General features: G+C 45.0%; 1 protein-coding gene across 1 annotated transcript in view; it reads left to right on the plus strand.

Annotated features, from left to right (window-relative positions):
• Positions 1–13,236, plus strand: part of polr1a (RNA polymerase I subunit A) — a 149,576-nt gene that overhangs the window by 30,538 nt on the left and 105,802 nt on the right. Inside the window, exons 12-13 of the mRNA XM_068029319.1 lie at positions 8,476–8,703; positions 11,221–11,475. Of these exons, the coding sequence (XP_067885420.1) occupies positions 8,476–8,703; positions 11,221–11,475 (483 nt within the window). The remainder of the gene's footprint in view (positions 1–8,475; positions 8,704–11,220; positions 11,476–13,236) is intronic.

Genomic DNA, 13,236 nt, shown 5'->3' on the forward strand with positions numbered 1-13,236 from the left:
GAATGTGATTTGAAAAGACTGGGATAAAACTCCGATCTATTAATAATAAATCTTGATTCATTCATTCACTATAAACCAGTCTCTCTCAATATCACGTTAAGTTGGCATCCTTCCATCTATGAAAGATGATGGACATGCAGAAAACAATCCATTCAGGTGGGGTGTCTTCTCTTGGTGCACCTTTGCTGATGGCTGTGAAGGCCAATCCTTGAGAGGCAGATTCTGCCACAAGTGCTGCATGTGAAGCTGTCAGGTGACGCTGTGAGTTGTTGTTTTTGATATTGGTGCGTGTTGCCAAGCTGCTGTAGTCATTGGTCATTGTGGTAGTGCTCAGCAGTCCACAGGATGTGTCACTATTTCCCTCTTTCGCCAGCTAGTGACTCCCAGGTGCGATAGTCAACATTTAGGGCCTTCATGTCACGCTTGCAAGCATCCTTGAAGCCGAGCTTTGGGCGCCCCACTGGCCATTCGGCCCCAGCTACCTCACTATACAGGACGTCCTTGGGTATGCGACCGTCTTCTATCTTGCGGACGTTTCTGATCCACTGAAGCCACCTCTGTTTGATTAGTGCCAATGCGCTTGGGAGCTCTGCTTTTGAGAGGACTGCCGCGTATGTGATGTTTGTCCTGCCAGGATATACCCATAAGGTGCTGCAGACAGCGAAGATGAAAATTAATGAGTTTCTTTTCCAGGTCTGTGCTGAGAACACAGGCCTTATAAACCATCAGCTTGGTCCTAAGGGTCAGCTTTGAGTTATACCATGCACGTTTCGCGAGGGTAGCTGCTTTGCCTATGCGTGTATCGAGCTGTGCATTAAGGGACATCTCTGAATATCACCATGTAACTAATTTGTAATGCCACTAGAGGGAGCTCTGCTGTCTTGCAAAAACTTGAAACCCTCTTGTGGCAGAAATATATACTGGTCGTAGACACACAGAGAGGCATGTGGAGAGTTCATTCAACCCATCGCAACTTAGCACTCTGGTGCTCTAGCTCTTCCAAATAGCATCAAGCTGCATTTTGAAAGTCCATAGTGTGTCTTTCTCTGCCTACCTCACCCAGAAAATATTCCAAAATATCTGATGCTCTTGAAATGAAGAAGTTATTTCTAATGTCTCTGAAATTTATTTATTGTTAGTTTGAATTTGCACCTTCTCATCCTGCCTTCCTGCCTTAATTTGAAGGATGATTCGGATTATTTTATTTCAAGCATAATGCTTTTTGGAACTCTTCAGCCAATTTCATTTACTCCACATGACATCAAGAAATGGCTGAGTGCACTGGACACAGCAAAGGTTTTTTGGACCCTGACAACATGCTGGCTGTAGTGATGAAGTCCTGTGCTCCACAACTAGCCATGCCCTTAACTAAGCTGTTCCAGCACAGTTTACAACATTGGTATCGACCCAACAATGTGGAAGATTTATGTCCAGTCCACAAAAAAGCAGGACAAATCTAACCTGGCCAATTATCGCCCCATCAGCCTACTTTCAGTCATCAGCACAGTGATGGAAGGAATAGTCAACAGTGCTAAGTGACATTTATTCCTGCAATTGATGCTCAGTTTGTGCTCTGCTAAGACCACTCAGTTCCTGATCTCATTGCTGCCTTGGTCCAAACATGGACACGAGCTGACTTCCAGAGCTGAGGCAAGAGTGATTGCCCTTGACATCAAGGCAGCATTCGATTTATGTGTGACACCAAGGAGTCCTAGTAAAACTGAAGTAAATGAGTATCAGAAGGAAAACTCTCCAGAGACTGGAGTCATATATGGCACAAAGGAAGAGGGGTTGGGGTTGTCAGAGGCCAGCCATCTAAAGCCTGAGGCTATCACTGCAGAAGTTTCACAGGGCAGTATCCGAGGCCCAAATACCTTCAGCTGCTTCATCAATGACCTTGCTTCTGTAATAAGGTGAGACATTGGGCTGTTCGCTGATGATTCCTTCGTGTTCAGCTCCATTGCAGTCCCTTAGATAATGAAGCACAGACAGCAGAGACTGGATAACATCCAGGCTGGGGCTGATGGGTGATAAATAACATATGTGCCAGGCAATAGCCATCTCTAGCGAGAAAGATCCTAACCATCTCTCTTTGCTATTCTACGGCATGGCCATCACTGAGACCCTCATCATCAACTTCCTGGGAGGGGGTGTAGGTGTTACCATTGACCAAAATCACAAAGGGATTCGTCACATAAATAGCTCCAAGAGCAGGTCAGAGGCTGGATATTCTGTGGTAAGTGGCTTACCTCCTGACTCCCCAAAGCCTGTCCTACAAGGCACAAATCAGTAGTGTGGTGGAATACTCAGCATTTTCATGGATGGAAAGACGAGGCTGAAGCATTTGCATCCATCTTCAGTCAGAAATGCCAAGTGGATGATCCATTTCTGTTTTCTCCTGAGGTCCCCAGCATCACCGATGAAGTCTTCAGCCAATTCGATTCATTCCATGTAATATCAAGTAACAGCTGAAGGCACTGGTTACTGCAGAGGCTATGGGCCCCGACAACCTTCCGGCAATAATACTGAAGACTTGTGCTCCAGAATTAGACGCGCCCCGAGCCAATCTGTTCCAGTACAGCTACAACACTGGCATCTACCTGGCAATGTGGAACATTGCCCAAGTACATCCTGTGCACAAAAAGCAGCACAAATCCAACCCGGCCAATTACGGCACTTTTGGTTGACTCTCGACCATTGGCAAAGTGATGGGAGGTGTTGTCGACAGTGCTATCAAGTGGCACTTGCTCAGCAATAAGCTGCTCGGTGACGCTCAGTTTGGGTTCCACCAGGGCCACTCAGCTCCTGACCTCATTACAACATTGGTCCAAACATGGACAAAAGAGCTGAACTCCAGAAGTGAGATGAGAGTGACTGCTCTTGACATCAAGGTAGCATTTGACCGAGTATGGCATCAAGGAGCCCTAGCAAAACTGGAGTCAATGGGAACCAGGGGGACAACTTTCCATTGGTTGGAGTCATACCTAGCGCAAAGGAAGATGGTTGTGGATGTTGCAGGTCAATCATCTCAGTTCCAGGACATCACCGCAGAAGTTCCTCACGGTAGTGTCCTAGGCCCAACCATCTTCAGCTGTTTCATCAATGACCTTTCCTCCATCGTAAGGTCAGAAGTGGGGATGGTTGCTGAAGATTGTGTACAATGTTCAGTGCCATTCGTGATTCCTCAGATACGCATCCCACTTGCAGATGCACCTGGACAACATTCAGGCTTCAGCTCGTGTGGCGCAAATGTTACTTGCCACTTAAGTGCCAGGCACTGACCATCTCAAACAAGAGAGAATCTAACCATCTCCGCTTGATGTTCAGTGGTACTACCATCGCTGAATGCCCCACTGTCAACATCCTGGGGGTTACCATTGACCAGAAACTGCACTGGACCAGCCACATCAATTCTGTGGCTACAAGGCACACAAGGCTGTGGGTAGAGCAGGGACAGGAATGGATGTTGCAGGTTCCGGGATTTAGATGTTTCAGTAAGAACAGAGAAGATGGTAAAAGAGTGGGGGGGGGAGGTGTGTGGCATTGTTAATCAAGGAGAGTATTACGGCGGCAGAAAGGACATTTGAGGACTCGTCTACTGAGGTAGTATGGGCCGAGGTTAGAAACAGGAGAGGAGAGGTCACCCTGTTGGGAGTTTTCTATAGACCTCCGAATAGTTCCAGAGATGTAGAGGAAAGGATAGCGAAGATGATTCTCGACAGGGGCGAGAGTAACAGGGTAGTTGTTATGGGGGACTTTAACTTTCCAAATATTGACGGGAAATACTATAGTTCGAGTACTTCAGATGGGTCAGTTTTTGTCCAGTGTGTGCAGGGGGGTTTTCTGACACAGTATGTAGACAGGCCAACCAGGGGCGATGCCACATTGGATTTGGTACTGGGTAATGAACCCGGCCAGGTGTTAGATTTAGATGTAGGTGAGCACTTTGGTGATAGTGATCACAATTCGGTTAGGTTTACCTTAGCGATGGGCAGGGACAGGTATATACCGCAGGGCAAGAATTATAGCTGGGGGAAAGGAAATTATGATGCGATTAGGCAAGATTTAGGATGGGGAAGGAAACTGCAGGGGATGGGCACAATCGAAATGTGGAGCTTATTCAGGGAGCAGCTACTGCGTGTCCTTGATAAGTATGTACCTGTCAGGCAGGGAGGAAGTTGTCGAGCGAGGGAGCCATGGTTTACTAAAGAAGTTGCAGCGCTTGTCAAAAGGAAGAAGAAGGCTTATGTTAGGATGAGACATGAAGGCTCAGTTTGGGCGCTTGAGAGTTACAAGCTAGCCAGGAAGGATCTAAAGGGAGAGCTAAGAAGAGCGAGGAGAGGTCACGAGAAGTCATTGGCGGATAGGATCAAGGAAAACCCGAAGGCTTTCGATAGGTATATCAGGAATAAAAGAATGACTAGAGTTAGATTAGGGCCAATCAAGGATAGTAGTGGGAAGTTGTGTGTGGAATCAGAGGAGATAGGGGAAGCGTTAAATGAATAGTTTTCGTCAGTATTTACAGTAGAGAAAGAAAATGTTATCGAGGAGAATACTGAGATTCAGACTACTAGGCTAGATGGGATTGAGGTTCACAAGGAGGAGGTGTTAGCAATTTTGGAAAGTGTGAAAATAGATAAGTCCCCTGGGCCAGATGGGATTTATCCTAGGATTCTCTGGGAAGCCAGGGAGGAGATTGCAGAGCCTTTGACCTTGATCTTTATGTCGTCATTGTCGACAGGAATAGTGCCGGAGGACTGGAGGATAGCAAATGTTGTCCCCTTGTTCAAGAAGGGGAGTAGAGACAGCCCTGGTAATTATAGACCTGTGAGCCTTACTTCGGTTGTGGGTAAAATGTTGGAAAAGGTTAGAAGAGATAGGATTTATAATCATCTTGAAAAGAATACGTTCATTAGAGATAGTCAGCACGGTTTTGTGAAGGGTAGGTCGTGCCTCACAAACCTTATTGAGTTTTTTGAGAAGGTGACCAAACAGGTGGATGAGGGTAAAGCCGTGGATGTGGTGTATATGGATTTCAGTAAGGCGTTTGATAAGGTTCCCCACGGTAGGCTATTGCAGAAAATACGGAAGTATGGGATTGAAGGTGATTTAGTGCTTTGGATCAGAAATTGGCTAGCTGAAAGAAGACAGAGGGTGGTGGTTGATGGCAAATGTTCATCCTGGAGTTTAGTTACTCGTGGTGTACCGCAAGGATCTGTTTTGGGGCCACTGCTGTTTGTCATTTTTATAAATGACCTGGATGAGGGTGTAGAAGGGTGGGTTAGTAAATTTGCGGATGACACGAAGGTCGGTGGAGTTGTGGATAGTGCCGAAGGATGTTGTAGGTTACAGAGGGACATAGATAGGCTGCAGAGCTGGGCTGAGAGATGGCAAATGGAGTTTAATGAGGAAAAGTGTGAGGTGATTCACTTTGGAAGGAGTAACAGGAATGCAGAATACTGGGCTAATGGGAAGATTCTTGGTAGTGTAGATGAGCAGAGAGATCTTGGTGTCCAGGTACATAAATCCCTGAAAGTTGCCACCCAGGTTAATAGGGCTGTTAAGAAGGCATATGGTGTGTTAGCTTTTATTAGTAGGGGGATCGAGTTTCGGAGCCACGAGGTCATGCTGCAGCTGTACAAAACTCTGGTGCGGCCGCACCTGGAGTATTGCGTGCAGTTCTGGTCACCGCATTATAGGAAGGATGTGGAAGCTTTGGAAAGGGTGCAGAGGAGATTTACTAGGATGTTGCCTGGTATGGAGGGAAGGTCTTACGAGGAAAGGCTGAGGGACTTGAGGTTGTTTTCGTTGGAGAGAAGGAGGAGGAGAGGTGACTTAATAGAGACATATAAGATAATCAGAGGGTTAGATAGGGTGGATAGTGAGAGTCATTTTCCTCGGATGGCGATGGCAAACACGAGGGGACATAGCTTTAAGTTGAGGGGTGATAGATATAGGACAGATGTCAGAGGTAGTTTCTTTACTCAGAGAGTAGTTGGGGCGTGGAACGCCCTGCCTGCAACAGTAGTAGACTCGCCAACTTTAAGGGCATTTAAGTGGTCATTGGATAGACATATGGATGAAAATGGAATAGTGTAGGTCAGATGGTTTCACAGGGCGGCGCAACATCGAGGGCCGAAGGGCCTGTACTGCGCTGTAATGTTCTATGTTCTAAAAGCAGGTTAGAGACTAGGAATTCTGCAGCAAGTGATTCACCTCCTGTTTCCCCAATGCCTGTCCATCATACATAAGGCACAAGTCAGGAGTGTGATGGAATACTCTCCACTTTCCTGGATGGGTGCTGCAACTCCAACAACACTCAAGACACTTGACACCATCCAGGACAAAGCAGCTCGCTTGATTGGCACTCCATTTACCACCTTCAACATTCACTCCCTTCATCACCAGTGCACAGTGGTAGCAGTGTGTACCATCTGCAAGATGCACTGCAGCAACTCACCAAGACTCCTTCAACAGCACCTTCCAAACATCTGGCCTCTCCCACCTACAAGGACAAGGACAGCAGATGCATGGGAACATGACCACCTGCAGGTTCCCCTCCAAGGCACACATCATCCTGACTTAGAACTATAATCGCCATTGCTTCACTATCACCGGGTCAAAATCTTGGAACTCCCTTCCTAACAGCACGGTTGGTGTACATACACCCCAAGATGCACGTTCACGAAGGCAGCTCACCACCACCATCTCAAGGGCAATTAGGGATGGGCAATAAATGCTGGCCTAGCCAGCGATGCCGACATCCCACAAAAGAATAAAACAAAAAGAGTGTAGCTGCAACAGCACTGAAGAGGCTTGACACCATCCAGGACAAAGTAGTGTGCTCGATCGGCACCCCATCCACCGGTGTAAATGTTCACTCCTCCACCACTGGCCTCACGAAGCAGCACCTCCCAAGCCCACAGCCTCCACCACCAAGAAGGACAAGGGCCACAAGTGCAAGGGAACACCACCATCAAGTTGTATACCAACCTGATCTAGACATATTAGCGTTCCTTCATTGTTGCTCGATCAAAATCCATGAACTCCCTATCTAACAACATTGTGGGAGCACCCTCACCACATGGAATGCTGCAGTTCAATAAGAAGGGCTCGCTGCAACCTCCTTGAGGACAGCTAGGAATGGGTAAGAAATGCTGGCCTCGTTGGCGATCCTGAAGAGTGATTTTTAAAAGAAAAGTCAAAATTGATGAGTCTATTACTCCCAGCTCCTTTTCTGCTTGCAAACTTTTTTTTCACTCCTGTGTTAAATTTAATTTGTCATGTGTCTGTCTGGTTATATAACTGATACAAATTCTTTTCTACATCTTTTACTGCATCCTCTGCCTCTACTGTTCCTCCCATTTTATGTCATCATCAAATGTTTTACATCCTCACCTTTAGTTCTGATGTGCAAACCTTTCATATAAATTAGAAACCACAGAAGTCCAATGAGTCACTGCCCTAGATCTTGTTGAGTTGGACTTGGTATCTTTGTGATGAGATGCTAAATTGGAGCCTTGTTTGTCTGGCTGCGCAGCAAGATGTAAAAGGATGTACATGGTGATTGTGAGAAGCAGGGAGTTCTCCCAGTGTCCTGGCCAACATTATTCCCGAAACAAATATCATCAAAAGAGATCAGCTGGTCCTTTTATCTCATTGTTGTTTATGGAATCTTGCAGTGTACAAATTGGCTGCCATATTTGTTTACCAAACAGCAGTGACTGCACTTCAAAAATATTTGTTTGGCTTTTAGTTCAGTTAAAAGCATTTAATGTAGTGCTTTGTCAAATGGTTTCTGGTAATCTAAATAAATGATACCCTGGATGGGATAAGTAACTGAAGTACGTCTAATTTGTAACCCCCTTCAAGAAGTTGAAGAGGTTTCCACTTCTGGATGTTATTAATATTAGGCTACAAGGCCTGTGCGATGCTCGGGACTAGAGAAATCCTCGTAACACAGCTGAGTACCTGAAAGCTTTGAAGATGATACCAAATCCTGAAGCAGTTCAGTCTGCAAGTACATTCCCACTGCATATCGCGAGCATGTTTGTGCTAACATGATTTAGCCGCTTTACACGGTGAACACTAAAGCCAACAGAATGAAGCTGCCCAAAGTCTCCACTTTTCGACTGCCTTTCGTATTAGTTAACAGTGCAAACAGCTGATTGAAGCTGCCTGAAGTGTCCATCAGTGATCACATTGTTACCAACTACAGGAGGCAGTAGGGACGCCGAGACTTATGGCAGCTTCAGTCAGCTTTTAAATTGGTATGTAATCTGCATGAAATAACCAGTCTGCATACTTTGTTCTAAGCAGCTCCTTTGGACTTGACACCGATGCTGATAGCAAATAGAACCATTTGTCTGATATAGGCTGCTGCCCATGATAAGGGTGGGCGGTTGAAGCAGTGTGAACGTGTGTGTGTATTTTTCAGCTGCTGAGAAATGTACTGACTTTTTTTTTTCTTAAAAGGTTTTTGCTACAAAGCTGACCTATCCTCAGCCAGTGACACCGTGGAATGTGCAGGAGCTGAGGCAAGCAGTGCTAAATGGACCAAATGCACATCCAGGGGCGTCTATGGTAATCAATGAAGATGGGTGTCGTACTATTCTGAGTGCAGCCAATCCAACCCAAAGAGAGGCCATTGCTAAGCAACTGCTAACACCTAGTACTGGTGAACAGAACATGGGGATGAAAATTGTGAGTGGAGGCCGTTGGAAATTAAAGCTGCAGAAATGTTTTGATTATTCCTTTCACACAAAATGACAACTATGTATAAATAAGTAAGCGTTTGACGTGAGACAGCGCAATAGCAAGCCATTCAATTGTATCAAAATCACTATTACAGTGCTTCAGGAAAAAGGCCTACCACCACCTTCGCAGGGTGACTATGGCTGGGCAATAAATGCCATCCTTGCTAGTGACAGCCACAACCCGAGATTGAATTTTTAAGACCATAAGCAGTTGATAAATAACAAGTCCAATATAGTTATAGAGTCATACAGCACAGAAACAGGTCCTTCAGCCCATCGTGTCTGTGCCGGCCATCAAGCACCTAACTATTCTAATCCCATTTTCCAGCACTTGGCCCCTAGTCTTGTATGCTATGGCGTTTCAAGTGCTCATCTAAATACTTCTTAAATGTTGTAAGGGTTCCTGCCTCTACCACCTCTTCAGGCAGTGCGATCCAGATTGCAACCACCCTCTGGGTGAAATATTTTTTCCTCAAATCCCCTCCAAACCTCCTGCCCTTTACCTTAAATCTGAGCTAGCAATTGATAAAAAGCAGGTCCTAGAAAGACTGTCTGTACTAAAAGTTGATAAGTCATCAGGACCAGATGGGATGCATCTGAGGATGCTGAGGGAAGTATGGGTGCAAATTGTGGAGGTACTGGCCATAATTTTCCAGTCCTCCTTAGATATGGGGTAGTGCCAGAGGGGCTAGAAAATTGCAAATGTTACACCCTTGTTCAAAAACGGGTTTAAGGATAAACCCAGCAACTACAGACCAGTCACTTTAACCTCGGTGGTGGGAAAGCTTCAGAAGTAATAATATGGGACAAAATTAACAGTCACATGGACAAATGTGGGTTAAGTAAGTAAAGCCAGCAGGAATTTGTTAAGACAAAGCGTGTTTACCGTCATTAAATAACTCAATCGAGTTAGTTAATATGGTTGATGTTGTGTATACAGACTTCCAAAAGGCGTTTGATAAAGTGCCACATAATAGGTTTGCCAGCAAAATTGAAGCCCATGGAATAAAAGGGAAAGTGACAGCATGGATACAAAGTTGGCTGAGTGACGGGAAACGCAGAGTAGTGGTGAACAGTTGTTTTTCAGATTGGAGGAAGGTATATAGTGGTGTTTCCCATGGGGCAGTACCAGCACCACTGCTTTTCTTGGTACATATTAATGACTTGGACTTGGGTGTACAGAATGCAATTTCAAAATCTGTGGATGACACCAAAACTTGGAAATAAAGTGTACTGTGAGTAGGATCGTGATAGGCTCCAAAAGGACATAGACATACTGGTGGAATGGATGGGCACATGGCAGATTAAATTTAATGCAGAGAAGTGTGGAGTGATACTGGAAGAATGAGGAAAAGCAATATAAAATACAGGGTACAATTCTAAAATGGGTGCAGGAGCAAAGAGACTTGGGGTAAATGTGCACAAATCATTGAAGGTGGCAGGGCAGGATGAGGAAGTGGTTAAGAAGGCAAACGGGATCCTGGGCTTTATAAATGGAGGCATAGATTACAAAAGCAAGGGAGTTATGATGCACCTTTATAAAACACTGCTTCAGCCTCAACTGGAGTGTTGTGTCCAATTCTGGGCATCACATTTTAGGAAGGAAGTGAAGGCTTTAGACAGGGTGCAGAAAAGATTTACGAGAATGGTTCCAGAAATGAGGGCTCCAGTTATGTGGGTAGAAAAACTGGGGCTGTTCTCTTTGGGGAAGAGAAAATGAAGAGGCAATTTGATAGAGGTGTTCAAAATCATGAGCCAAGGACACTGTTTTAAAGTGATTGTCAAAAAAAATCGATGATGACTTGAGGAAAAACTTTCTTATGTGGACAGTGGTTAGGATTGGGAATGTACTGTCAGAGTGTGGTAGAAGCAGATTCATTCATGGCTTTTAAAAGGGAATTGGCAAGTACCTGAAGGGAAAAAAAATTTCAGAGTTACAGGGAAAGCGTGGGGGAATGGGGCTAGCTAAATTGCTCTTGCAGAGAGCTGGCACGGATTCTATGGGCCGAGTGGCTTCCTTCAGTGCTGTAGCCATTCTCTGATTCCAAAATTTCCCCCCCCCCCCCTTCCTGATATTACATTGCCTTTAGATCTCACTTGGCATTGCTCAGCCATCATTAGGAATGTGGACAGACTTAAGTATGTCGCTTATTGGGTGATAAGCTTTTACTACCATCCTGTCCAGGGATTTACGAGCTGTTAGAATCTCTCCAGACGTGGCAGAGTATTCAAATCTGTACTTTATACAGAGCTGCAGAAAAGTGGTATTTGGTTTGAAAGAGGAAACTGAGCTTTAGCCATAGAGAGGGTGTGTAATATCAGGAAATAGTGAGGCCAAGAACATCAGTGGACCCCGAGGAATGCAAAGGCAGGAGGTGTATCTGCTGGTTGTGCTTGAAGCTAATGTGTCTATATAACTTAATAAAACAGTGAAGTAATAGAATATTTTATATAATTTCTAAAGGTGTGCCGACATATTAAGAATGGAGATGTTCTATTGCTGAACCGTCAGCCAACCTTGCACAGGCCCTCCATACAGGCCCATCGAGCCCGGATCCTGCCAGGAGAAAAGGTCCTGCGGCTTCACTATGCCAACTGTAAAGCCTACAACGCTGACTTTGACGGTGATGAAATGAACGCGCACTTTCCACAGAATGAACTTGGCCGAGCAGAGGCCTACACGATTGCCAGTACCGACGAGCAGTATTTGGTTCCAAAGGCAAGTGCGTTATTGTCAGTCAGTAACAATACGCAAATTGTTGTCACCTTTTCACTCTTAAGGAAAATTAACATTTTGCAGAGTGGGCACTGTACCCATCCTTCCCAATTTTTTGTATCTTATCACTGACTCTTGAAGGCAATGATTCTTGCAGTGCTATAGTCCCACAGATGGTGGCAGTCCTTCTGTATCTAGCCCAAGTGACCATTCCCAATGTGTGAGTTTACATAGTGAATATTGGCAGCCTTCTCTACTAGGTGTGACGATGAGAACCCACACTACCTGAGGACGTCAATGTCCTAAACCGCCTGTAGCACCAGCACACAATGAATTAAAACAACATCCTGCTGAACACGGGATTGTAAGCCAAGTATTATGTAAGGGCATGCAGGGAATTGGCATCTCCACAGATGAGGAGGATGGTGCAATGTGTGGAAGTAAACACTGAGGAATGTCTATTACGATTTGGAATATGCCTGTCTGATCGCTGGTGCTTTTGAGAAATGGTACTGAGCTAATTAAGGCACTGTAATCATGGTATTGAGATAATTGAAAGGATTGAGAAGGACAGAATATATTTTAGCCATGTGCATGTATCTATGTTTAACTTTAATTAATTGGTTATACTGCCACCTGCAAGTATCTTTGCCTCATGGTGATTTAATGATAAATTGCATGAAGTGGAATGATCAAAGGACAAGATGGTGAGCAAATCACTGGATAGGTACATTCCTATGGGAACTGTGAGCATGGTAAAGAACTGACCCTGCATTGTTACAACTGTATGTACTCTGATTAAGGTAATGTGATGAATTTGAACAAGGAAGCAGTCCAGCACTGGGTGGGATGAGGAGTGGGGGCACTGCATTTGAGCCCGATCCCATCCTCACATCATATCACCTTGCTCACTTTCCAACTCTTCTTGTCCCTTCACTTTTTAAATCCAATCTAATCTCTGGTGGTAGTGTTTTACATGAGAATTACTCCTCCAACCCCTTATCTCTTTTCCTCTTTCCTTTACCACTTACCCCTTTCTGTTAAAGGAATTTTTTTTAAGTGACTGGGTGCAGTTTTTCTGAAATGCTTCATGATTTAGTGATAATGTTGTGCCGAAAATGTTCTGCAGGCGTGATTTTGTCAACGTTCTCCTTACTGGCCTCCTGAGCTCCACACAGCTGACTCTGCCACCTGCACCCTATCCTGAACTATATTCTGCTCACCTCTAATACCTGCCCTCGTTGGCCTCCACCTGCTTCCTGTCTGCCAATGTGCTTGTTTTAAGATCCTCAGCATTCTTTACAATCCCTCAGAGCTTTCGCTGCATCTATCTCTGCACCTCCTTTAGCCTGATCTTCCACTCCATTGCGCCAACTCCAATAAATCATCACGTAGTCTACTGTCCATCACTGGTGGCAGACCTTTCACCCATCGAGGCTCTGTATTTAGGGATTCTTTCCTGAAATCCAGCTTCCTTGTTTCACCTCTTCCCACCTTCAAAAACTCCCTCGAATACTACTTGTTGAACCTCATTTTCTCCCAGTCCTTGTTCAGTATCCAATTTTCCATGTCAAGCTCTGTTAAGTATAAGTGCTGTTGTTGATGCCTCTTGATGCTGTGTCAGGATGTTTTATTTACAGTCAGCATTTACTTCAGCATTAAATTGCAACTTGCTGTCCCTGAGATAATGGCTTTAGTTGGTGTAATGAAAGTGTTTCGACATCCACCAGGCTTTGGATTAAGTCTTCATGCGTTTTGTAGAAG

Source organism: Heterodontus francisci, chromosome 1 (assembly GCF_036365525.1).
Source record: "Heterodontus francisci isolate sHetFra1 chromosome 1, sHetFra1.hap1, whole genome shotgun sequence".
NCBI lineage: Eukaryota > Metazoa > Chordata > Chondrichthyes > Heterodontiformes > Heterodontidae > Heterodontus > Heterodontus francisci.